At 38.5% G+C, this 26,141-nt stretch overlaps 1 protein-coding gene across 1 annotated transcript; it reads right to left on the bottom strand.

The window, feature by feature from the left end:
- Nucleotides 1–13,051: 13,051 nt before the first annotated feature.
- Nucleotides 13,052–14,568, bottom strand: LOC309890135 (protein FAM240B-like; the record flags this gene model as incomplete). Its single annotated transcript, XM_082783715.1, has 2 exons — nt 13,052–13,130; nt 14,429–14,568. 2 exons carry the CDS (start codon nt 14,566–14,568, stop codon nt 13,052–13,054), a joined length of 219 nt encoding a protein of 72 aa, XP_082639841.1.
- Between the last annotated feature and the right edge of the window lie 11,573 nt (nt 14,569–26,141).

Here is a 26,141-nt window from a genome sequence, read left to right on the forward strand (position 1 = left end):
TATGAATAAAGATAGAATTATGAAGAGGCAAAGGATTAAGAGGCAAATTACATATGGTAATATAACAAGGTGTTTGGATGCTCCTGAACATAACACTTCTGTTCTTTCCCACAAGTGAGGAAGGTAGATTAATGAAATATTGCCATGGAGACATAGCCTTAAGTGATACTGTCTTGGTATCAAGCAGACTTGTAAATCATTATACTGTCTCCAAATGATAGACATAGGAAGTGTGAAGGAGGGGGGACCCTTGTTCCCAGCATGACTTGGTTGATGTGACCTTCACCTCAACAAAGTGTTCAGCTAAATTGCCAGTGCATTATTTTCTTCCCAAATATGGACAGTCATAGTTTAAAGATTTGAAGATGTGAATATAACTGGAAAATGTGAATATGCCAGCAATTCCCTATGAAGATTTTCATCCAGAAGAAGTGGTCTCTGATTTGGGAGGGGGCCAGAGTTATCAGCTGCTAAAACTGTACTGGGGAAATTCCTTGGAGTCTAGGAAGGAGATGAGCAAGCAGAGACTCAAAATTTACACAGCTACGATTATTCTTTCCTGCCTTCCTCTTGTACTAATCAGGACCATGTTCACTTTAGCTGGCTTATTCTTCAACATATATTGAGAGCTGTGTAGAGATGTAGCCAGTCCTCTCAGATTTTGACAGTTGTGTGTGGTATAACTTAGGCTGCAATATCAGGAAGCTTCTAGTCATTTATTTGCAGTGTGCTTTGCTAATTGTTTCTGAGAGTGAGTTCCGAGTTGAGTCATGTTTAACAGGACAATTAACAGGGATGAGAATTTTATAAGGAGGCAGATTATGTCAGAACAGTCTACGGTGTCACCATCTTTATTACTAAACTATCAGAGCAAATAGTACCTTTGTTATTTGATTAAAAGGTGGTGTTTAATCATTAATTGAAATCATCTGCTAAAGGTGGACTGGCAGCTTTTGTTAAGAGGGTATAAAATGAAAACAAGGAAAAATACATCAGCATATGGAATACTACTGTCCCAAATTGTTAATACTAATATTTTTTTGATGTCAACCTGGACCTTGAACAGCTTGAGCCCCTGTTTGTTTTTTTTTTGTGGTGTTACCATTAGTAGGATTGCGCTTACATGGAAAGATGTTGTCTGAAATGAATGTAAGGCAGGGATCCTCATTTCAAAATGAAGCTGTGAGCCTTCTGGAAGATTCTGGAGGTCCTCTTCATTGCTGGGGCAATCCCAGACATGAGTACAGACTGGGAGAAGAACTCATTGAGACCAGCCCTGCAGAGAAAGACTTAGGGGTTCTGGTGGATGAAAAGCTCAACATTAGTTGGCAGTGCATGCTTGCAGCCCAGAAGGTCAGCTGCATCCTGGGCTGCATCAAAAAAAGTGGCCAGCAGCTCAAGGGAGCTGATTGCTCCGCCCTACTCTGCCCTTGTGAGGTCCCACTGGGAGTAGTGTGTCCAGGTCTGGAGCACAAGAAGGATGTGGAGCTGTTAGAGTGAGTCCAGAATAGGGCCATGAGGTGATCAAGGGGCTGGAGCACTTCCCCTATGAAGAAAGACTGAGAGAACTGGGGATGTTTAGCCTACAGAAGATAAGACTCTGGGGGGACCTTGTTGTAAGTTTTCAGTACTTGAAGGGGGCTTATAAAAAGATGGAGAGCAACTCTTTGCTTAATCAGATATTGACAGGATGAGGAGGAATGGTTTGAAACTAAAAGAGGGGATATTGAAGTTAGAGGTTAGGTGGAAATTTTTCACTCAGAGGGTGGTGAGGCACTGGCACAGGTTGCCCAGAGAGGTTCAAGATGCCCTATCCCTGGAGGTGTTCAAAACCAGGTTGGATGAGGCCCTGAGCAACCTGATCTAGTGGGTGGGATCCCTACCTATGGCAGTGGGTTTAGAACTAGATGATTTTTGAGGCCCCTTCCAACCCAGACCATTCTGTGATTTTATGATTCCCCTCAGCTTTCTGGTAAATATATTATACTCATGTAAAGTCTATGTGCTACTTACAGGTTCAGGAAAGCTAGTTGCCTTTCACATATTGCTTATTTATACACATGCTCAGCATCATATATTTGAATCTGTTTTTCACAAGAGAGTTCAAATAACAAAGCAGTTGAGGATTTTTCACTGAGATGCAGTCAGGAATTTGCTGGGGCTGAGAAGATTCTGGATCTCCTCCTTGCTGTGAATGTGCCCTAATTACTACTCAGAGTAGAGCAGCTAATGAAAAGTAAAAGGGTTATTTTGTGCATTTTTTCCCCTGTATCCCTTCTGCATAGGAGAGTATTCTGTTTCTGCTATGTTTTCCAGGAAAGCTGGTCTTGGCATGAGTGAGAAATATGTCAACCACACTGGTCCTGTCAGAGGAGTTGTTTGCTGCCTTGTCTGTTTTCATGTTTGAATGAGGCATGAGTGCAGTTCAGGTTGGGGCTGCTCTGGGCAGTACAGAAGCAGAGCTTTGGGCTTGTGGGGAGTATTTAGGCTAAAATGACAGAGGTTTAGGAAATAGCTCCTCCAGAGTTATGCAGCTGCTCTGTTTTTATCTTGTATGTTGTAGCCTGGTCTTTTTGGTTCACCATGCTAGATCTCCTGAGCCTTTAGAAGAAACAGAGCAAATTAAATAAGAAACTAAACAGTAGTCCAAAATGACCTTGAACATTCAATGTTCTGAAAGATAAAGTAGCAGCTCCTTAGCTAAATCAATCTTTTGGCTCAGCTATGTGCTGTTTGATTCTTTCTGGAGTATGAAAATAGAGAAACATTACATCATTTTTACACCAGGAGGCAATATTTTGCTCTTGAAAGGCTCTCTGTTCTGGTAAAGCTATGTCTCTTTCAGGTCATTTTGAACTGTAAAGCTGAAAAGCTTTATTTGCACTTCCTTGCAAAAATATTGCTCTTCAGATGAAAGAAATTATAAAAGAAGAGATCAAGGTCATCATAATCATACAAGCAATTTGTGGTGTTCATAACTTACGGGTAAAGGTGAATTATTTGGTTGAATATAATAGCCTCTGACCTGAGATGGCCACTTGCTTGAATAACCCTTTCTAATGTGAACATATGTTGGATGATTTAATCCTTTATACAGAAGATAGATGAAATTAAGAACTTCTGTGCAGACAGTTCCATAGATGGTCTTCCCGAAAGTAATCTTGGTTCAATGATAATAACAGATTGTTAAATTCCATGTGGTGTATATGTTTGATTTTTAGTTATTTTACCCTGAAATTGTGAAGGGGATATATGGCAAATCAATCATTTGCCAGGGTGTTTCCCCCACCTGAACACAGGAGAGAAACATCGTTTCAGAGACAACTGAAGAACTTGTCCAGGGTAGGTTTACCATTTGTTTGATTACCACATGGAGTATTGGTTTCTGGAAAAGGATGAGTGAAGCAAGTCGTAACAATGGGATGTGTGATTTATGAATGAGCCAATGCCATACACAATAAAAGTTTGTAAGATCTTAGCCAGTTTGGGCACATTTTGCTTGTGTTTGGCAAACAGACAGTATTCTCTGGCTGATAAGGGTCTGGACTAGTGCATATGTCTAGGCACACAACCAAAGTCTAGCACTGGCCAGCTACGTGCCTTAAGACATAATTCTCTGCCTTATTTTCGTCTTCATTGAAAAGATGGGGTAATAGGTCTCATCTTTAAATGCTTTGGGACCTGCTAATAAAAACCAAAATTGTAGGTAAATGTCACTGGTGTTTTGGATTTCATTATTTTTTAACCATTGTTAATTGCCTTTTGTTTTCAGACTGGAGGTAGCATGTTAAATAGCTTGGACATGGGCAGAAAGAAGTCTGTCTGAAACCTGGGCTTAAAATGCTAGGATGGGTGTTATGTTGTATAGCTCAGCCCTCCATCAGCCATACTGCCAGCACCCAGACTCCTCTACCATTACATGAGAGGGTAGAAAATCAGATCAGGGACTTGGAACTGAAAACCATCCAAGCAAAACTGTGTGTGTATCTATTTATTTCATCTGGATGAGTTCTCTGACATGCTTCCCTGTGCAGCCTCCCCAGCAGCTCTCCTGACACAAGGAGGGAAGTGGAGATGGCTAGAGGTGAGGGCAGAACTCATGGCTCTGAGAGGTACTAGGAGCAGCTCTAGTATTTGCCTGCTCATCTATTCCTTAAAGTGCAGGCTGAAGATCACCCTGTTGAGGACTAATGTTGAGGAATCTTCACAAAAAGGCTGGTGTCCTGACCCTCTGAGATTTCCACTCAGCTTCCACCTTAAAGACTGGAGTAATGCTCTCCTCAAGAGTTCTGCAATACATGAAAGACCTCAGAGCTGAGAGATGGACATGGGGTAAGCAGGCTCTTTTGTCTCTTAAGGGCCTGGACTCTGTGGCAGGGTTCCTCTTGAGCTCAGCTGCTCCTCTTTGCTCTGTGAACCCACTGGTTTAAAGGGTCTCTGTTTCTACAGACCAGGAGGTCTGTCCCCAAAGGCTCGTATAAGAGAGTCTATATTTCTGGCTTGCTGCTTGTTGTTAATATGACTGCTTTGGGGCTATTGTGTTATATCACAAGGACTGAATAAAGGTGCCAGGGGCTTTTGGTACCATTTCAGTATGCAAATCTACGCATGCATATCTCTAGTAACCACTGAGTAGCCATTTGCACTGCTTCTTTTGGAGTGGAAGCTGATACTTCATGGGGCCATTCACAAAGTCCCACTGCTCTGGCCTTTGGCGCAGATGATTATCAGGTTTAAGGCTCCTCTCTGTCGGTAAAAAGGCTATCTTAGAATTTGGTCTTCAGTGTAACATTGCCTACTTATAATCTGCAAACAGTACAAAGATGATGTGTGCAGATTTTTATTTGCTTTTCTTTTTCAATAGAGAACTTGATAATTTCTCATGCCTTCCCCTAAAACATTACCTAAATCATGAAACACTGCTTAGATATTCTGACAATAGCATTTAATTTGGGTAAATCAAGTCAAACAGAGATTTATTTTATTTTTTTTTTTCCCGTTTGTTTCTGCTCTAACTTTTCTAATTACAATAATCTTAAATGACACATTAAGTTGCATTCATTCCCTTGGACATTAAATGAACTATTAGGCAGGGTAGGATTAGAGCTACATCAAAGTCCTGATAGATTTTCAGCTTTATGCAAAGCCTCTCATTTTCCTTTTGACTTAGAGCACCATGAAGATTATAGGTTGCATTGAGTAATTATACCAGCACTGTTCTCTCCTGCCCATGAATAAGGCTGTGTCAGCATTTCTATTATAATCCCCTAGTTTCAAAGGACTTTCTTACTTGTCCATAAAAATTTGTTCTCAGATGGAATTTGGTATTGAACTCTCTTCCCAGAATAAAGAGAAGGAAAAACTTTAAATGACTTTATGCTTGCTCCCTGTTTTTAGAGATAGTAGGTGAGTTTTAAAGCAGTCAGAGTCAGTGCCTGAAAATTCTCTACTGGTTTTACAATTCAAAACCAGTCCTATTCTCTACAGTAAATGTTGGCAGGTTGCTATTAGGCTGCTTGCGAATTTGTTCTTTTTCCTTCCCAAAGTGGAGAAGGGGCAAAAGGTCACAAATATAAAGCACTCAAATCTCAGCGTAAACTTCACCAGTGACCTCTGACACCAGGGCTATTCCACTCAACCCTCTGGGATGGAAAAATGGTGAGATTATAAAAAGGAATATGTGCAAGGAGTGAGGAGGTGGGAATAAAATCAAACCTCTGGGAAATGTTCAGTGCTTTTAAAGCAGCTGCAGCCAACGTTCTGCACACTGTGCTCACTAATGAAAAAATCATTGCAGAGGAGGATGAAGAGATGAGGGAGCTTTTGCTTTGTGAGGAATGCTCTTGGAGTGCTTGTGTTAGTAATACATATCACAGAAGCAGGATGAGTTGTGGAAGTGTAGGCTAGGTTGAAGATGTTATATTTAATCACAACAGAAAGTAGATTATGTTGGTAGAAGGGTGAACTATGAGATTTAAGTGAGGTATCCTATGATAGCACATTATAAATTGTCCCTCTACAGGGCTAACTCTCCAAAAGGCTGCCAGCAGCCACAGACCACAGGTTGCCAACAGAGAACTGTCTTGAAAAGGTTAAAAGAGCAGTGAGCTAAGTATGTCACAGCTGACTCCTCTGTGGGCTTTCAGACAGAACATGTCTTTTGGGCTCTCTGGTTTGATTTTCCCTCCTTATTACAGGCACTCTGTTATCTTTGGTCTTCAGAGTGCCATGCTCAGAATTAAATTCTCATCCTAAGTGGGATAAATCCAGACCTCATAATTCAAAACCCATTCAAAAATATACCTATATTTTGACATATTTTGTGATGGATTTGCATGTTCCTCATCAACCCTGACTCTCTTTCCAGTCTGGTTTGTAGTATGAGAAGCAGTTTGACCCAAATCTTATGAAGTTCAACACGGCCAAATGCAAGGTCTTGCACCTGGGCCAGGCAATCCCAGGCACAAATATAGGCTGGGCAGAGAATGTATGGAGAACAGCCCTGAGGAGAGGAACCTGGGGGTGTGTGTTAATGAAAAGCTCAACATGCTTGCAGCCCAGAAAGCCAACCATATCCTGGGCTGCATCAAAAACATAGTGGCCAACAGGTCATGAGAGGTGATTCTCTCCTTCTACTCTGCTGTCATGAGACCCCACCTGAAGCACTGCACGCAGCTCTGGGGCCTCCAGCACAAGAAGGATGTAGACCTGTTGGATCAAACCTGAAGGAAGGCCATGAGAATGACTAGAGGGCTGGAGCACCTCTCCTGTGAAGTCAGGCTAAGGGAGTTGGGATTGTTCAGCCTAGAGAAGGCTCCAGGGAGACCTTATAGCAGCCTTCCAGTACCTAAAGGGGACTTACAAGTAAGTTGGAGAAGAACTCTTTATCAGAGAGTGTAGTGATAAGACAAGGGGTAATAGCTTTAAATTAAAAGAGGGTAGATTCAGATTAGATATAAGGAAGAAATTCTTTACTCAGAGGGTGGTAAGGCACTGGCACAGGTTGCCCAGAGAAGTTGTGGATGCCCCATTCCTGGAGGTGTTCAAGGCCTTGCTGGATGGGGCTTTGAGCAATCTGATCTAGTAGGTGGCATCCCTGTTGATGGCAAGGGGGTTGGAACAGGATGATCCTTAATGTTCCTTCCAACTGAAATCCAAATTCTATGATTCTATGAAACTGAGTCCTATTTATGCAAGAAAAGTGTGGCTGCAGGTTTTAGCATGGGGATGTCTTTTCTGAATAAAGGCCCTTAAAGTATCACGTCATAGGGTCTAAATAGGTCTCAAATATAACTTTTGGCTGGAGGACTGGTTTTCTGTGAACATGGGTCCCATTATCCAATGTGTTGATCAACTGGACATTGACTTCATACCTGACCCCAGGTAGTGTAGCTCTTCCCTGACCTCTGACTCTGGCCCATCCTTCCACTCCTCCTCCACTCTTTCTGTCCAGTTTATAAGCTAATCTCTGTGTGGCAGGGGTTATTTCTCATGTTGTTTTTGTATCTTGGGGTCCAAATCCTCAGTGTGTAGACTTTTCTAGAGCACAGAATAACTTGTTTGTACTTACTGCTACAGTAAATGCAGAATATGATAGGTCGACTTGGTATTGTATAGTGGGTTTATTTCAGTGCTGTCAACTTCAAACACCTCAGAATTGGCCAATAGGTCAATCTCCTGTTCAGAAAATGTCACCAAAAGCCCAAACAGAGATGTAGATGCCTACATGAAGATCAAGTGGATGTACAACAGGGAACATATGATGCTGGGTCATGCTGAACACAGTGTTCTGGATGCTTCTGCAGTGAGATGCTGGACAGGCTTTGCTGCAGATTCTGCTGTGACAGGGCCAGGCACTTCACCCAGCCATAGCTGAACCATTTACTTGATTTGTCTCTACCATCTCAACAAAAAGACATCCTGTCTTTTGCCTGACTTCCACTATTTGTTCAAATTCAACAATTGGCCATAGTGTCTGAGTTATGCTTAATTGCTCCTTAATTAGAGAGCTTCAGGGAGGACCTCCTTGATTAGTAAAGGACATTGTCAGGAGGGACTACTGAGAAAAGAACTGTTTTTAAGCTATCTTGATTTGAGCTAAGAGGTCTGTTAAGTTACTGTCAGAATCATTCTTCACAGCTGTCACACCTTATCCATACACTAGAAACGCCATTAATACAGCTAAAATGGGGTATCTGTCACTCTTGTGCTAGAATGCAGTGTACTTCCCATAAATAGTATTTAAAAAGACTTGGGTCCAGATCATTTAGTACTTGTATCAGAGGATGATAAAACTTTACTACGTTTGATTTTTGGCAGTGTTAAAAGCTTTATCAAACAGTTAGGTACCTTGCATTTACAATGAGAAAGTGACAGGCATTTTTTTGCTACTCAGTGTCAGGATGAAGCAAAGGAAGGGTAAAATAATGAAAGCTAAGATGATAGGCAAGTATCTATCACATTTTAATTACAAATCACTCAAAAGCAGAGTGAAAATATGGATAGAAGAAAATCGAGAGAAATGAAGTGCATCTTCAAGGAGCTGTTTTATAAATATTTGAAAAATAGTGAAAAGTAGTCTGAAGAACATCTAAGCATCCACTGTAACCATAATGATTTTTTTAGTAATCCCAGATGATTTTATCAGTTTTTAGCTTTTCTAATTATTGTCTTTTTTTTTTTTTTTTTTTTTTAATTTCTTTTCTAGAGTTATGGTCAGGTTTCTCTACTCCTTATTTCTGAGTCTTACAGAAACTGCAGTTTACTTTACTTTTTTTTTTTCTTCTTCTTCTTTCTTTCTTTCTTTCTTTCTTTCTTTCTTTCTTTCTTTCTTTCTTTCTTTCTTTCTTTCTTTCTTTCTTTCTTTCTTTCTTTCTTTCTTTCGACTTCTTTTAATATCTTTAATAATCCTCAAGGTAAGTTAAAGATTTACAGGTTTGTGTTTTCAAATTGCTGGAGCCACTTACATCATATAATCTGCTCTAGCTTCTGATTAAGTGTGTTTCTTGACATTTAGACTTGAATTTTAATGTTATTGCACTTCATTTTTGCTTATTGATTCTAGATTACATTTATTTCAGTGGGTATGTTTTCTTTTATATATATATATATATATTATTTTTTATTGATAGTAATTAAAAAAATAACCCCTGCAAAAGTGATGGAGGTTGTATATAAATGTATTACTAACACTTAGATAAATAAAGATTACATGGCCCTATCTCCTGAATCTAACACTGTGAAGCCTGAACCTGAAATAATTCATTTAGACACTAAAGGTGGAATTGTAAAGCTCAGGAGAAAAGTGGCTTAATTCTGGAAATATATTCCTAGAACTCCTCCTGGCCTTGGGCTGCAAAAGATGTAGTCTGGATAAAATAAATTCCATTTTATCACTTAAAAAGATGATTCTGGAGTCTCATTTCTTGATAGTACATATTCCAAAGAATATGTGACATAATCATATAAAATGTACAATGGAGGACTGGAGGTAAGTGGGGCAGACTATAGTCTATAAAGTAATCACAGAAGTAATCACAGAATTGTAGGGGTTGGAAGGGACCTCAAAAGATTATCAGGTCCAAACCTCCTGCCAAAGCAGGTTCCTTAGAGCAGGCTGCCCAGGTAGGTGTCCAGATAGACTTTTAATATCTCCAGAAAAGGAGACTCCATGTTTTCCCTGAGCAGCCTGTTCCAGTGCTCCGTTATCCTCACTGTGAAGTTCTTTCTCATCTTGTTGTGGAACTTCCTGTGCTCCTTCTTGTGGCCATTACTCCTTGTCCTGTCCCCACAAACCATTGAAAAGAGGTTGGCCAACTCCCTCTGTCTTCCACATCTCAGGTATTTACACACATTGATGAGATGCCCTCTCAGTCTTGTTTTCTCCAGGCTGAACAGACCCAGATCTCTCAGCCTTTCTTAGGGAAGATGCTCCAGGCCCTGTAACATCTTTGTGGTCCTCCACTGGACTCTTTCCAGGAGATCCCTGTCTTTTTTGTACAGGGGAACCCAGAACTGGACACAGTACTCCAGGTGAGGCCTGACCAGGGCAGAGTAGAGGGGGAGGATCACCTCCCTTGACCTGCTGGCCACACTCCTTTTAATGCACGCCAGGATCCCATTGGTCCTCGTGGCCATGAGGGCACACTGCTGGCTCATGTTCCAGGTCTTGCTGAATGGCAGCACAGCCTTCTGGCATGTCAGCCACTCCTCCCAGCTTTGTGTCATTGGCATACTTGCTGAGGGCAGACACTATTCCCTCATCAAGGTCATCGATGAAGATGTTGAACAAGACTGGACCCAGCACCGACCCCTGGGGAACACCACTAGACACAGGTCTCCAGTTGGACTCTGCGCCACCAATCACCACCCTCTGAGCTCGGCCGGTCAGCCAGTTCTCAACCCACTCCTCTACCCCACACTTTCTCAGCTTTGCTAGCAGGATGTCATGGGAGACAGTATCAAAAGCCTTGTTAAAGTCAAGGTAGATGACATCCACTGCTCTTCCCCCATCTATCCATCTGGTGATGCCATCATAGAAGGCAATGAGGTTGGTTGAGCACAACTTCCCTTTGGTGAATCTGTGCTGACTACTCCTCATAACATTCTTCTCTTCCAATTGCTTGGAGACAGTATCCAGAACAAACTGTTCTAACACCTTTCCAGGGTGACTGACTGGTCTGTAGTTTCCCAGGTCCTCCTTCTTGCCCTTCTTGAAGACCAGAGTGACACTGGCTATCCTTCAGTCTTCAGGCACCTCTCCTGTTCTCCAGGACCTTTCAAAGATGATAGAGAGCAGTTCGGCTATAATTTCTGCCAACTCCCTTAGCACACGTGAATGCATCCCATTGGCACCCATGGATTTGTGTGTGTTGAGCCCACTCAGACACTCCCGAACCACTCCCTCATCAAACAGGGGGGAGCCCTCCATTTCCCAGACCCATTCTCCTCCCTCCAGCGTCGAGGAGTTCAGGAGTTCTGGGGGAGAGGGGTGGGAGCGAAGGGTGGGAATCCTTGAAGCAAAGACTGAAGCAAAGAAAACATTCAGTATTTCTGCCTTCTCAGTGTCTCCTGTTACCAGGACACCCCACTAATCTCTTCCTGGCAATTCTTCTTCTGGTTTCCCATAGATTTTCTTAATTTTGACTAACTTTATGAGAAAGGCAGGAGAAAGATCTAAACTGTGTGAGATGTGAAAAACTTATTTCAGACTCCTTCATTTTTAAAATACACAAACTGTGATTTCTTCTGTTTTGCACATTGTGCTTTCACTTACACAATTAGTAAGGGGACAGAAAATGTTGCTTTCACCTCAGTTCCAGCTTAATTCCAGTCAAAGTGGTATAAAAACAATTCTGCGGTGCATTGAAGTTCAGTAAGCATAGAGCACAGACAGAAGATGGGAGAACTGTGATGTGTGAAGTGGCATTTTAAAGAAATTTAAGTTTTACTAACACCTATCATTAACCTGTGTATCTACATGGGGATTGTTCATCCCTCTACAGTTATACTGTAAATATACTGTTATCCTCTGGATTGGACAATAATGTATATTTTCAGTTGCTTTAAAAATTGATTTAAGAAAAGGTCCAGCTAAGAATATGAGTTTAGCAGCTTTTTCAGCTGCCAGACAAACTCTGCTCTCCAGTTTGGTGACATACCTGTTGATGTCTTGATTTCCGAGCACATGTTTCAAGGTCATTTTTTTTCATGCTTTAATGGATTTCTCAGGCTTCCCAAACATTATTTACATCATTAAATTCCCATAATAGATCTGATTTGACCTTGGGACACACAGAAGTAAATTTAAAAGGTGTTGTATAAAGATGGAACAAATAGCATTTGAATTTTTTGTTTTGCTTTTTAAAGAACATATGTTCTAAATAATTTAAAACCACAAACCTTTCCTCTGTTCTCTTCTTGTCCCCTGGCAATTCAAATCTTTACTGTAAAACAATGTAAATTACCAGAGAACTAGTGAAATGCTCATATAAAAGGGACTGAAAAGTTAAGCAATTGAGGAAAGAGATTTTTAGAGTATTCAGAACTATCTATTTTTCTATATAGCATCTCATGCATTCTGTTAGCAACAAAGCAGTCACTGTAAAAAGGAAGCAGTTTTATTATAACAGCTTATTCATAAGCTTTGATACTATTTCAGGAAATGTTACATCTTCAGAAAGCATTAGAAACAGTTCTGACTAATGGCAAATCTGGAAGATGAAACTTGCTGTGTTTCTGAATGTAGTGGTTGTGAAGGTCGCACCATGTTATAGCAAAAAGTGTGCTTGTCATTCATGATGACAGGCAGCTTTGAAGGTGCACCAGCTTGCTCTATGTAAGAGGTACCAAACCAGTTCTAGACAAGTTGGTTTGGTTACCAGAACTATCCCCCAAACTCTAAGTCATTTTGACTTTGATGGTATAGCATCTCAAGTTAGATAATGTGGGTTAACAAATAAAGCAACTCTTGTTGGTATATCACAAAGTCTATTTCTCAGAATATGTATTAATGACTTTACAGATATTTAATACAGAAGCAAGAATCTATTACACCTAACAAATAGAACACTACTTGTGATTTTGGATGTGATAGTATTTTTATGTATGTCCCCACTTCCTTAGTCTGAGAAGGGCTCTGCTGTATTTAAAACAAAAACAAAACCAGAAACACTCAACTAGTCATTAAAAAGAGAACCATTTCATTAAATTACCATCAGTTTAGAGAGAAAACTAAAACGTCCAGGAAATGCTTTTGCTGAATGCTATGTAGCTGAACTGTATTTTTCCCAAGCATCCCCAGCTCAGTGAACCATGATTCATTAGTCTTGAAGACTTCAGAGTACTTCAATCTCTGTTTATCAAATAACGGGATGGATACATAATATTAAAAGCAGCAATACACATTTTACACATGAAGCTTCTAATGGACAGCTATTCTAATGGATAGCTCATGTAAGCCACAAAGTAAAATTGACTTGAGCTTTTGAATCATACCATCATGCTCTCCTACAAAACTATTTTCTTTTTTACATGCAATTAATGTGGATCTTCAGCTAGATGGGTCTTCAGGTTCAGTTCTCAACATCTTTATCCGCTTTTCCAGCCTCTCCATCCATTCATTTCTGAGCCTAAAGACAAAAACACTGGTCAGATTGTCCTTTTTTTTTTTTTTTTTTAAATTTTTTTTTTTTTCAGGGAACAGATTTGTACTCATCATCTCTCCCACTGATGCTGTCATACAGATCTTTTCACCGTTTGCCGTGAAAACTGTTCTGCACACGTAGAGAATTTTGCTGGATGGAAGTTCAGGACTAGTTCTTAAATCTGATCACCTGATCGTTGTGGCTCATTTTCATCTCCCGTGGCATCCCCTCTCAAGTGCCTCTGTGCCAGAGTGACTTGTCATCTCCACTGGAAATTGCCTGCTGCCACCTGGTGGGTAGCATCACCCAACGTTTCCCCACTTCCCCTCCTCGGAAACACGTTAGCAAAAAGCTGTATAGAGACCTCTGAACTATTTGGCTTAGAAATACTGCACATGTTGAAAGTGGTGATAGCTGGAAGTTTGTTTTATTTTCTGGTAGTATCTATATACTACAGAAAACTGCCTTAAAAAGAAAAGACAAAAATTTCACATCAGAGAAACTGAGATGTTGAAATTAGGACTTAAAAGCAGGTAAAACTTGTTAGAGACTGATTGCAGTGTTCTTTCATCCAGGGCTATTAATGCAAGCCCTTTGTTGCCCTTATTTTGCTAAACATTAACTCAAAGAGAGATATGAGGGGAATTTTGAATAAATGATTTCTTTTTGAATGATCCCAAGTCAGAATATCTATCCTTGCATGTGACTTAAACTCTGGGAGACTTCATGTGAAGTAAAACTGTACTATTGATGTTGCAGCAGACTGGTCTTTCTTGATTTGTCTGATTTAGGAAATTATGACTAATTGAAGTAAGTATAACTACGGATGACAGTTGTCTTGGTCAGATAGAATACTTGGACCATATTATGGACTTACCTTGTGCAAATTAAACCATGTGAATTAATTGAACCTATATTCTTGGCAAAGCCACAGAGAAAGAAAGTGAACCAGGTACACATATGCACTAGGCCTGCTCTAAAAAAAACCTTGATGTTTAAGATAAGAAAATACTGCTAGAAGTTTTCCTAATAATTTCAGAAAGTTCCACACTTTTGTCCCATTTAGTGAAGAAGAGTAAATTATTCTCTTATCCTCTGAAGCCCTAGCTAAAACTAATTGCCATTATCATGTCAATTTGGGAAGCTTTATTATTTTCTCAAAATCTAAGGAAAATAAACATTACTTTCAGCTTTCATTAAATTACATTAATACAGGTCCACTTTTCTTTTAAAAAGAATTACAATGGAAACTCAAATTGTTTTTCCAAATGCAAACTACTTACTTTGTCAGAGCGCTTCTTTGCTGACGTTCTTTTTCAATTTGCAGATACCGAGTTTGTTGTTCAATAGTCTTTTCCCAGAAGTTTCTCAGGTCACTGGTTTCACATCCCCTCACTTCGTGACGTATGTATTGACTGTTCATTTTCTGTGAAAGAGAAATGTGAAACACTTTTATTACAAGTTATTGGTCCCAGGTATGTTTACATGGTTGAAGCACAGTACTGATGTTTTACACTCTCACAGAGTTACAATCACATTGTTTTTTATGTAGGACAAAGATAAGAGTGGACAATTTAAACTTCCCATTCCTAGCTCTGACACTTGTGGATATGCTGTTTACAGTGATTTGAGTTCTTTTATGTTAATCTCAGGTATTTCTCATCTCTGTCTGTGATCTTTAAATTTAAAATGTGGAACAGTTCTATTATTTTCTCTAGCTTAAAGATTAAGATATATTTTATAGTACTCAAAAATGAAAAGAAATAAAAATTGTCAAATCTAGTGGGATTTTTCTCACAGCTTTTTTGTCCATAACATGATGAAATAACCTTTGTAGATTAAACTTAAAACAATGAAGAAAAAGAACTCTGGTGATTTACTGTTAATGATTTTATTTTTTACTGTAATTTTCTGGGGGAAAGAAGAAAATTTACATGTATAAATACATGTGTACATATTGTTAAAAGATGTTTATTTGCAAAATCCACTGTGTTTATTAAATACTGTGCTCTCTTATGTAACTTTCAAAACAGAGCAATTTTATTCTGTGTGTTTACATACCTGCGTCCATTCTGTTCTTCCTCCTTCATTTAACGTCATCTTAAAAATAAATTTGGAATTAAATGTTATCCCATGAAAGGAATTTCTGTCTCAGGATGAGTTTGTATAGGCTAACAGTCAAGCTCTTGTATGTCACATTCCAGGCAAAAAAAACATATCATTACTTTCAAAATTTTGATAAATGTGTAATGAAAATATAGCTTCCAAATAGTGAAAATATAGCTTCCACATAGTGGTGTGGTTTTATATGGCACTAAAATATTTTCCAGGATGCTTTTTTTTGTTTTGTTTTGTTTTGTTTTGTTTTGTTTGTTTGTTTGTTTGTTTTTAACCAAGGGGCTCTCTTGTATATATGTAGGTATTTAGGGCTCTCTCATACATTGTTTGAATTCATGGCAATTATTTGCAATTTATTTTAATCAGAGCCATAGAGAGCTTGTAAACAAGCCCCTCAAGGCTACCTTGGAAAAGCTTGAAGGAGCTGCTGCCATTTCCCTGCCAGTAATAGTAAGAAAACCAAATTGGGAACCAGTAATATTTACATAATTACATTTGGATATTTTACTGTTTTATGATAAACTGTAAGACACATTATAAAGAAACTGTGAGTGGAGAACAAAAGTAGCCTTTTGAAGAAGTTGATTTCTTTCTGAGGTTTTACAATGACTTCACTGTGGTTCCCTGTAAACCACCCATACATCAACACGTGTTCTCTGAATGATAGAACCTGTGCATCTGAGCCTGGGTTTTGCATAAATAAATAAAATTAAATTACTGAACATTTTTTCCAGGTTTTGAGCAACTTATTGCTGGATGTATGTGTTAGCATCAGTCCTTAATGTGAATTGCAAGTACAACTAAACATTTTCAGCTGTGTTAAGGGACAACTAATTCTGGGTCAAAAGTTCTTTTAATATGAGGACATGTGCTCATAAAATATAAGTATTCTATAAATCTGCATATATATATCATACAAACCCAGTTTCCCAGATAGCAGTTACTACCCTCTGTAAGTCTGTACCTAGGGGTAGTCTAGACAGTTATGAAGAAGCAATAGTGACAGCCATCTGAGTGAGACTAATGGACTTTTTACCACGGGACTTAATCTTTGAGAATAACAATATTTCTGAAGAACACCAGGCAAAAATCCCAGATCCTCAGGCTCCAAAATACACACTGACAGGAAATAACCACCCCTTGTTACTTTAATCAGAAGTGGTCCTAAAATATAATATATTCATGTTTCTGAATGTAAATTCCTGTTTACTGTGGATGTTTTTATTGTTGTTGTTGTTGTTTTTCTTCTCCATGTATATGCATGAATAGCTTTTCTGAATGAGTCAAAGTTCTGAACCACCATCACCATGTATAACTGAGCCCACTTTCAGTATACACGCAACCTTTACCAGTTTTAGATGTTCTGCCTTCTGGTTTGATTGCTTATATTCCTGATGCTGGCTTGAATATGTTTTTATATACAAGTCTTTCTGTCACCCCTTTCCTCACAAAAAATAATAAAAAATCCCAAGGCAAAAGTTTTAAACCCTCTAAAAGAGAGCTGTTATTCAATGTCATTCAGCAATAACAGTACAATACAATACATCAGTATGTTTTTCTGTTTATCATCAGTGAAATTGTTTTTGCTCGTTCAGGCACACTAAGACCATTGTCCAAGCCCATATGTCTTTAGGAAAACTTTATTTTGCATTAACAAATGGGTACCTTAAATTGTTGAATTTTTCTCATACTCGGCCCTTGATCTTCCTCTTTATTTTCTTTCCTCCTGATAGTGGACAACACCTGAATACTTATCAACTGAAACTAGAATTTCTGCATCATCATTTTACTGATCCTTTCACATCTCAACATTAAATCCTTGATAAACACCAGTATATCAATGCATCACAATTCTTATCACTCAGCTGTAGAATCATCCTACCCTAAACAACCTTTTACTTCAAACCTGCTATTTAAGGCCATTCATTCAGTGATTGCAAGAACTCCTCAACAACTCTGCTAAAATAACCCCCTTGGTTTCCTTTACCTTTATGCATCATGCACATAGACATTAGAGTTCAACTCTGTCCAGCCTTTCATTTCAATGTTGTTATCATAAGCCTTCAGGATTGTGGGGAAATCATTGATATCAAACCTAGTCTATCCGTATTTCACTTCTCTCAAGATACACTTTCTGTGCTAACATCTTCCGCCAGTGATGACAACTCTCTATTTTCTTCTCCTACTCCATTTTTTATTTCCGGAGGAAAGTACCAGGACTTAAGCCTGTATTGTGGCTTCACACCAGCAATTATCAACTGGGTACAGTTTATTTTCATGGCTTAGATCTTTTTCAAAGCGGAAAATGAAAGGGACCTTGTTTAGCAGAGAAAGACATCATGGAATCAGCCTCCAAAACATCCTGAACAATCTCTATGTATACTATAACAAGTTGTCAGAAATACACTGTTAAATCATATAGGCAGTTCCAATAGCCCTTTTATAGGTCTTTCAGTTAGGCCTGACTTAAACTAGTGTGCAACAGCTAGGACTAAACTAAGCTTTATTCAAGTCTCTAGTGACAATCCTTCCATATGACAATAATGAGAGTCTCTTCTCTGTAATCATCCTTGACAGAGCACTAGTTGTTAGCTAGCTGAACAAATGTAGTTGTTCTCAGATGAAAGGAATAGCTAGATAAATTCTAGGAAGGCTTTATCTTATACAAGATGGACGTGATTGTTTATTTTTAGGTTTAATCATTTTGGAACAGGTTAATAATATTTAGACTCAGTTTGTTAAAGGAAATCTTACAAAGGTAGGGAAACAGTGACACTGGCACTGTTATCTGGAACTGAAAAAATGTGTTGGTAGAACAAAAGAAGGGAATGTAAGATCAATTCAGTGTGACATCTTGACTCTTTTGTAAGTAAAAGAAATCGATAGATTGAAGCTGGAACTTACTGGTTCTATGAGAAGCCATTACACCAAGAAAAACATGTTGTTTCTTGAAGAGAATTGGAAGTTGCTTATCTAGAAAATGGTATGTAAAGAAAAGAGTGTTTTTTGTTGTTGTTGTTGTTGTTTTTTTCTTCCTTTTCCCTGTAATAGACCATAAATTGTTATTTGAAATGTATGTTTGGTTTATTTGTTTGTTTGCTTGTTTTTGTTGATTTTTTTTTTTAATTTACAAAACATCTGCATGAATCAGGAAAGCTATTCTTATCCTTGTCTTGTATATGGCATAACACAATTACTCAGAGTTTTGAAGGCGCTATGCATCTTTGTAGAAATAATCCTATATTTTATCCATCTACATTTTCATGGACCTTGCTCAGGGACAGTGTTCTTTATATACAAGCATTGGTGACAGTGTTTATTATATACACACATTGGATTAATCAAAAACTGCATGAGGTACAGGAGAGTAGAATCTGTGTATGCTAATGCTGATGTTTGACTTTAAAACAATAAGAAATTGGCTTTGAGCTTAGAAAATGGGACTTGAAATTGCAGACATGATTTCATTCTTTTTCCTTGGATCTTGGGTATATCATTTATCTCCTGCTACTGCAGCTGGCAGCAATTCACATCTCAAAGGACGAACAGAGGTTTGCTTTCAGATAGAGCCTGACTGAGGAAGCACACCAGTTTCAAATTTAACTTAGATCTTGAGAGCCTGAAGGACTCTTTAGGGACAGAAGAAAGTAGATCAATCCCCTATACCCCTCTGTTTGTGTGTCAGGTCGCATAATGCAGCCTGCCTCATGAGTGTTGTGCAGGAATGAGGTGGTATGTTGGGAGGGCAGAAGCTGCCTGCCTGCACAGGCCAGGATGTGGCACCTCAAAAACAAAAACAAAAAAAGGCAACAGAGTCTAGCAAGGCTCGCTAGATAGGGTCAGCATTGAACCTGGGGTATTTCTGGTGTACACAAGGCCCTGAAACCAGCCTAATCTCTTTTGAAAATGCTGTAGTGTGTTACATCAGAAAAAAATGTATGGCTTGTATGTGTGCAACCCTATGATCTTTCCATTTGTACTTCAGCCTTATATCTTATCAATCTATGCTTTTCTTTCTAAAGAGTGAAGTAAGAAGAGAAGAAGTTTGCAATGAAATAAGTGAATTTTAGACAAACGATTTATTCTACCATTGGTCTTTCCTAGTTTTGCAGACCTTGAAACACTCTGTTGTCAGGACGTGCTCAGCCAGGAGGTCTTTTTCTGTCTAAAAGGTCCACTCAAATTAATTGGACTTTTGCATGTGATGGGAGTTTTTCCTGTATGAAAACGGCAACCACATTGACACATCTGAGTAATACTAGTAAGAGTTATCTGAATGCATGAGTTACAACACATACACATCTAGCAAATCAGTTAATCAGTTCTGGAATATGAAAATCAAAATGTTTGCAGGTAGCAACCATGCTGTAGTCTCATTTCAGCCATTCTTGTTTCTCTTGTTTCTGATTACTAGAGTGTTTTTGTTGTTGTTATTTGTTTGTTTGTTTTTATTCTGGGCCTGTTTTTCAGCTTTGGAGAACAACTTTCTTGAAATGTATTGAGCTATAACAAAATTTGGACCTTTTCTCAGATAAAACTTTTACAAAAATGAAACATGAAAAAGACATGATTCTTGGTGTCTGTATTCTGTCTTCATATTATACTGCTAAAGAGACAATATCAATGCCTTTGAACACAACACACTAAGTATTTTCTTCTGTCCTCTTCATCTGTTGGGCCCCAGTTCTCTTTACTGGTGTTCAGTCTTTCCTGGACATCAGATACATGAATGATTGAACTATTGAACTGGAGGGAACTGATTGCCTTGGTTTTCTGCACCTGAGGGCTCAGCAGTCCTCCATCTGTGTGTTAAAATTCTTAAAGCCTTTTGAGCAAAACACTTGAGGAATCAAAAGTTTTATTTCCTTCCAGGTCACCCATTCATCTGTTACTATCCTTGTTCTGCTCTTGTGCCTATTTATTTATTTAGCTACTTGCTTTCCTGCATTCTGTTCTTGCTGACTTCGGCCCACAGCTAAGAACTTAAATGAGAGAGACCTTTACCTTTCTATTCTCCGCCTTCATGTCTGTTGATCTTCCTCCTCCTGCCCCCTTCACCTTCTATGCTAATCCTCTGGTTTTCCAGAGCCTAATTTGGCTGCCTCAAACCTCCTTTTTTTGAACATTTTTTCCAGCTCATTTTTTCAGCTCTGTTGTACTCTCTGGATCTCTTTTTCTCCTTGTTGCTGGAGCTGCATTTCTCTGTGACTGCTCTTACTGATCTCACCAACCCTCCCCATGAGTATCTTTTCAGCACCCCTCTGCTCCCCAGCTTCTCCTGTGTCTAGTTCTCCATGACGGCTGCCTGTGTTCCCACAGGTTCTGTCACCAGGACACAGACAGGACAGTGATGACAGTTACACAGAGTCAAGCGTTGAGTGAATAGCTTTCATAAGCATCATACAATACAGAACATCCAAATGCCTTTCATGAGCTTTCTATAGATTTGTCCAGCTCTTATTGGATTTTAATTTTCAACATTTAAAACTTATTTAAAGAAGCTGTAGTTTCTTCACATGATCTAACATCTTTTCTAACCATTAAGATTTTCCCCTCTGACAGATACATTTGAAACCTGATCCTATAAGTTGCTGAATTAATGAGATCAAGTATAAAACATAAATTAATATTTATTAGTAGCAGACCAAGGATCTTGAATGTGTTTTGTTTCATTGTTTGATTTTTGAGTACAGGAGGGCTTGATGATCTAGGATCAAAGAAGTGGATAAATCTTGCCTGGGGCTCATGTTATTCATTAGATCATTCAGTTCTGACAAAACATGCAAGAGAAACAGGTCCTGATTCATGTGAAAGTGTCTGCTGTTAAATTAAAAAGCCTCTCAGTAGCCGATCACCGTTAAAAACCTTTGCAAGAGGAGTACATATGTAACCTTAGCTATCATTCAAGCCCATCAGATGACAATGTACAGCTACATCTCCTGGTGTTTTATCCAGGGTTGTGGTATGGAAATTGCCTGTAAATACTTTTTCTGTATCAATGCTACTCAGCTTCCTTAGAATGCTGTTAAACTGGGCACTCTTCCCTGACATTTTCCTCACACTCTCTTCTTTCCTACAATATACTTTTGTGAGAATTAAAGTTAGGGAACAAATGCATTTCTGGTTTACATTATTGTGAAAAAATTGTTATTAAATAAAAAATATACTTACTTACCTCTGGAGTTGGACTCTCCCTGCAAATAAATCCTCTTTGTGACACAAACAAATGAGGAATATTACCACTGTAGCCCTGGCTTCTCCAGTGTCACAGGGCAGTAATGAAATGCATCCCTCGGTACTTTTTATTTGAAGTGGGGGTAACATAAATCCTTCATCGTATCAAGGCTATTTTGAACAGAACCAGTACTGAGATAAGATCATTTAATGAACTTTGCAGCCCCCTGCCTGAGATGACCATGAAACACAGGCCCCCCTTGAGAGCGTGCATCCCTCCCACACTGGCAGATACCTCAGAGAGCATGACTTGGCAAGTGCTGAGAATTATTCTTTAAAATGCTTGCTAGTATTATCCATTTTAATATTCATCCTGTGAAGCTTGAAAAATTCCACACTACTATCTTAGCTGTAATGAAGGTTGAAGTGGTGTGACAAATCACACTTGGTTTTGCATTACAGGGTGACTTACAGAAGTATGCAGTACTTTGGAGCCGTTAATCTAAGGATGTGTGCTTGATTATGACCTATCGCACAATCTGTTCTCTTCAAGGCAATAGTCATAGGAATTGTCTGTTTGGTTAAAATTAGCTGACAGAATGCTTTAAACCAGCACCACTTTTACCATTTGGAGTTGTTAAAACTCTACTAAAGATGAGAACTTGTATCATTAAATTTCATTTTCTGAGGAAAATATTTTGTAGATTTGGTTGATGACAGATATATGAGCTGATCTCAGTTTTCATTAAATCCATCTATATTGCTAAATTACCATATGTGACTGCTGGCTTGAGTAGTATTTATGACATTGCTGATTATTTTAACCTTCTTTTGTTGTCATTTTTCAGATCACAAGTAGCAAAAGCAGCAGCCATTAGATGGATGATTTCTGTAGTTCATATTTCTTTTCTTTTTTTTCCCTCTTCTTTTCCTTTTATTTATTTATTTATTTATGTATTTTCCAGACAGCTTTACTGCAGAATACTATGAGCAAAGCCTGACAGCTGCAGCCTTCCTTAGTAAAGGAAAATTCTAATTCATTTCAAGTACTGGTCAGTTTATTTAACTTGTTAAAGGCTAAAGTATAGATTTTCTTCAACATGTTGTCTCACTGCCTATCATATGAAGCCACAGAAATAAGCTCACTTGCCTGAACATATGATAACAGAAAAGGTCTATGCTCTTAGAGATTTTAATTCCAGATATATGCATTGCATTGAAGACAAACTTGATTCTCTGAAAATCTAGAAAACTAGGTCAGAATCTGGCTGGTTTTGGAAATCCCAAGCAAATAATGTGTACTTGGTCAATATTAAAATAATCACTATTATAAGGACATATGGGTACCTAGGCTGAATATAACAATGATGCTAACCACCATGGTGCTGCAGAGCAGCATAATTTCTTCCCTGCAGTTTGACTCAGAGCTTCAGTAACTAATTTCAAAAATTAGAATTTTATTTTGAATGTCAAATGTAGAAAGTAACTTTCCCAAACCTTTGCAAGCATCTTCCTTCAGGAGGTTACTTCAGTGTCCAGGCTTCATCAGACCAGAACATATATTTCTGGTCTGATATGTTCTAGATGTATTGATATTTCTGCATTTGTGCAGATTAGAAGTTCTGTGTAAAGCACAGCCATGGTGTGGTAGACATTGCATACGCTCAGGTTATTTACAGCATATTAGATACACATTGCATACACGTTGACTGTATTTACAATGAACAATAGATCTGTGTATTCACGTGTCTTATGCAAGCTAAATGGGCACCCAGCATCCAGAAATCTTGGACAGAATTCGTACTCTGCTGGGCTACCCAGATCAGAAGAAATAATCAGGTGTAAGGTGACTGAAAAGACATACTTCACCTTCAAAAGTATTGCAGCTGTCATGTAGGCTTTTATGCAGTGAAAATTATTTACGAAATTTTCAGTTGCACCTCAGTCTTTGTTTACTTCATAAACAAGTCTCCTCAAACCTGTTTAACATAACCTGCTTATATGACAGAGCTCATCTATAGTTTGCAAAAGTACTTGTAAACAACTGTTTAATGTCATTAGCAGATACCTTAGAAAAATCTGTAAAATAACTTACAAAGTGCAAACCTCTGGAGCACCTGGGGTGTTACTTGTCTGTAGCAATCAAATTCTGCCTCTGTGTTCTTACTGTGCTGTTGTCTTGTGTAGGAGAGGTAGAAATAAAAGTAGCAAGAAGCTCTTACTCTCACACAATTATATCTGGTACAATTTGGCCATAATTTGTCAGCCTGGCTTCTTCATTGTCTTTTTTTTTTTTTTTTTTCTTTTTTTTTTCTTAAAAACAACAACAACAACAACAACAACAAAAACTTGTGCTAAAGAGGAGGAGGCAAAAGGAGAAGGCATTTCACAAAGTCTACAAGAACTTTCTATTTAAGTGAACTTCTCATACTCTTTATTTCTCTTTATTTCTTTATCTATTCTTCTTTATTTTCTCTTTGATGTTAGAGAAAATAAATTCCAGAGAGGTAAGATTTTAAAGCACACACTGTACCATGTTGTTGAGGCAGTCTTTTTCTTTATTCATTGTGCATACAGTATTCACATCCTTCTCATTCTAGTTTGATTCAATGACAGTCAGAAACATGAGAGGAGGAGTTTCTGTCGCTAATGGATCTTGTCCTTCCTGGTCTAGGAGCAGCACAGGCCGGAGCAGTTTTAATAGCCCTCTCCAAGATTCATAAATTCCTGAATAGAGCAGATAACTCAGAGGGTAGGTAAAAGTCTAATAAATTTAGGCATCTATTTTCCCATGGTCATTAGCTGTTTTAGATATTTCTGTAAATATATGCAGCGTGAGTTTTTTAAAGTCCATCTTTCAAAACCATTAGATTGGGTTGTTCAGTGGGTCTAGTGAGTGAGGCATGGTGACACAACAGGCAGGAGGTTTCTCTAGGGACTGTCCTACAGCTGATGCCACGTGCCTGTGTGGAGGTCTGGTGTTTCCTTGGTTCCCAGTCACACGTATTGATTTGAACCCTGTTATCCTGCAGTGACAACTCAGAAAGTGCATCTGGAGAAAACAAATCTGCTTAGAAGTTTCTAGCCCTGCCTACTGGATATGACACTGAATGTTTGTCTAAAGTTTATGGAAAAAAATATCATGACCAGACAACTGAAAAAGTCAATTAATTTCACTATGGTTTCAAAACCATTTTTCCTCTCCTGGGAAAAGCCTTGGATTGGACAGTGAGAAATCAGCAGGGACTAGTTTAGATAATAGAAAAAAAAAAGAAAAAAGAAAAAAGAAAAAGTAGATATAGGAATACACAGGAATACTTTTCATCTACACTGGATTTTTCCTCTGAGTGCATTCTGGATGGTGCATATATCATAACATCCATGCCTATGACACACAATTGTTTTCTTTATAGTACCTCTTATGGGATGATCTCAAGGTCAGTAAAGCAGCAGATTGAAGAGCTGACATATTTTATTAGCTGAATGAAACTTCTTCTGGACACCAATTACATGATATCTGTAACATTTATAGAGGTTGCTTGCTGTTTATTTGCAATTGTAGTATTGCCTTTGTGACATGGACATGAAAAATTAGATAAAGAATCACAGAATCATTTAGATTACAAAAGACCTTCAGACCTTCAGTGCTCTGCTTCAATACTATAACATGTAAGATCCACTAATACCTTTCCGTAATTCTCCCGTTAGTTGCCTGCTTGCAGCTTTTATTCTGTGATTCTACTTTTCCCAGGAATGTAAAGTTTTCAAGCAGTTTATATTACTTTAGGCTGAAATTTAACCACTAAAGCTGCTATATACACAGTTGCTTTCCCATGGAAGTGTATGTAATTAGCTTGGTTCCTTGCACTACAGGGGGATTCTGCTACAAAGGAGAAAAAAGGCTGCTGGTGTCACCTACTCTCTGTCAGCATTTCCATGTGTTTGAAACTACCTTAAAGTCCACATCAAATGAACTTCTACAGGGACCTGTCCAGAAAGGCTTCTATGATGATGATTTGAATTTGCCTGCAAATCTGGCCTGGATGTTTTTTACATCTTACTATGGCACCAGCATTAGGAACTCAATTGCTCCAGAAACCCTCAGGCATCAATTTAATGAGTGCAGGAAAAAGGTTTTTGATCTTCTGTTAAAATCAGACAATGCAGTGTGCTTCAGTGCACATGCTGTTTGAACTGAGGCTGGGGCTGTTCTACGCCCATACAGTCCATGGAAAATGAACAGGATCTCAGTGGGGTAATGCAGTCTTCTGCATATCTTTTCATAGATATGAAGTTAAATTATTTTTTTCCTATACAGCCAAATTGTGGATACTTCAGTTAGATGAAGTTAAATGGGATGAGTTGGGGATGTTTGAGACTTCAGACTTGCTTCCAGAAAATATTTGGAGGTCCACAGGGACTTTGTTTTTAGAATTTATTTAGATGAGTTTGAGAAATTTTATTTAGAAAGAAGGTAAGGTAGGAGGAAGAATGGCTAATGTCCTTAAGGAATCATCCCTGATTCTTTAAAAAGTAAAATTAGTGGTCATGAATAAATCTGTGGTTTGAGACCTAGTGTAAAGTAACACAAGGATGTTGTAGCTGTACCCCCAGCTTTAACTTAACTAAAACTAGACTTTGGATCAAGAATAAAAGTATTTGGATACACTCATTTTCCTTCTATCAGTGTATCAGAGAGAAGGG

This window comes from Aythya marila (genome assembly GCF_965140915.1).
Source record: "Aythya marila genome assembly, chromosome: Z".
NCBI classification, from domain to species: domain Eukaryota; kingdom Metazoa; phylum Chordata; class Aves; order Anseriformes; family Anatidae; genus Aythya; species Aythya marila.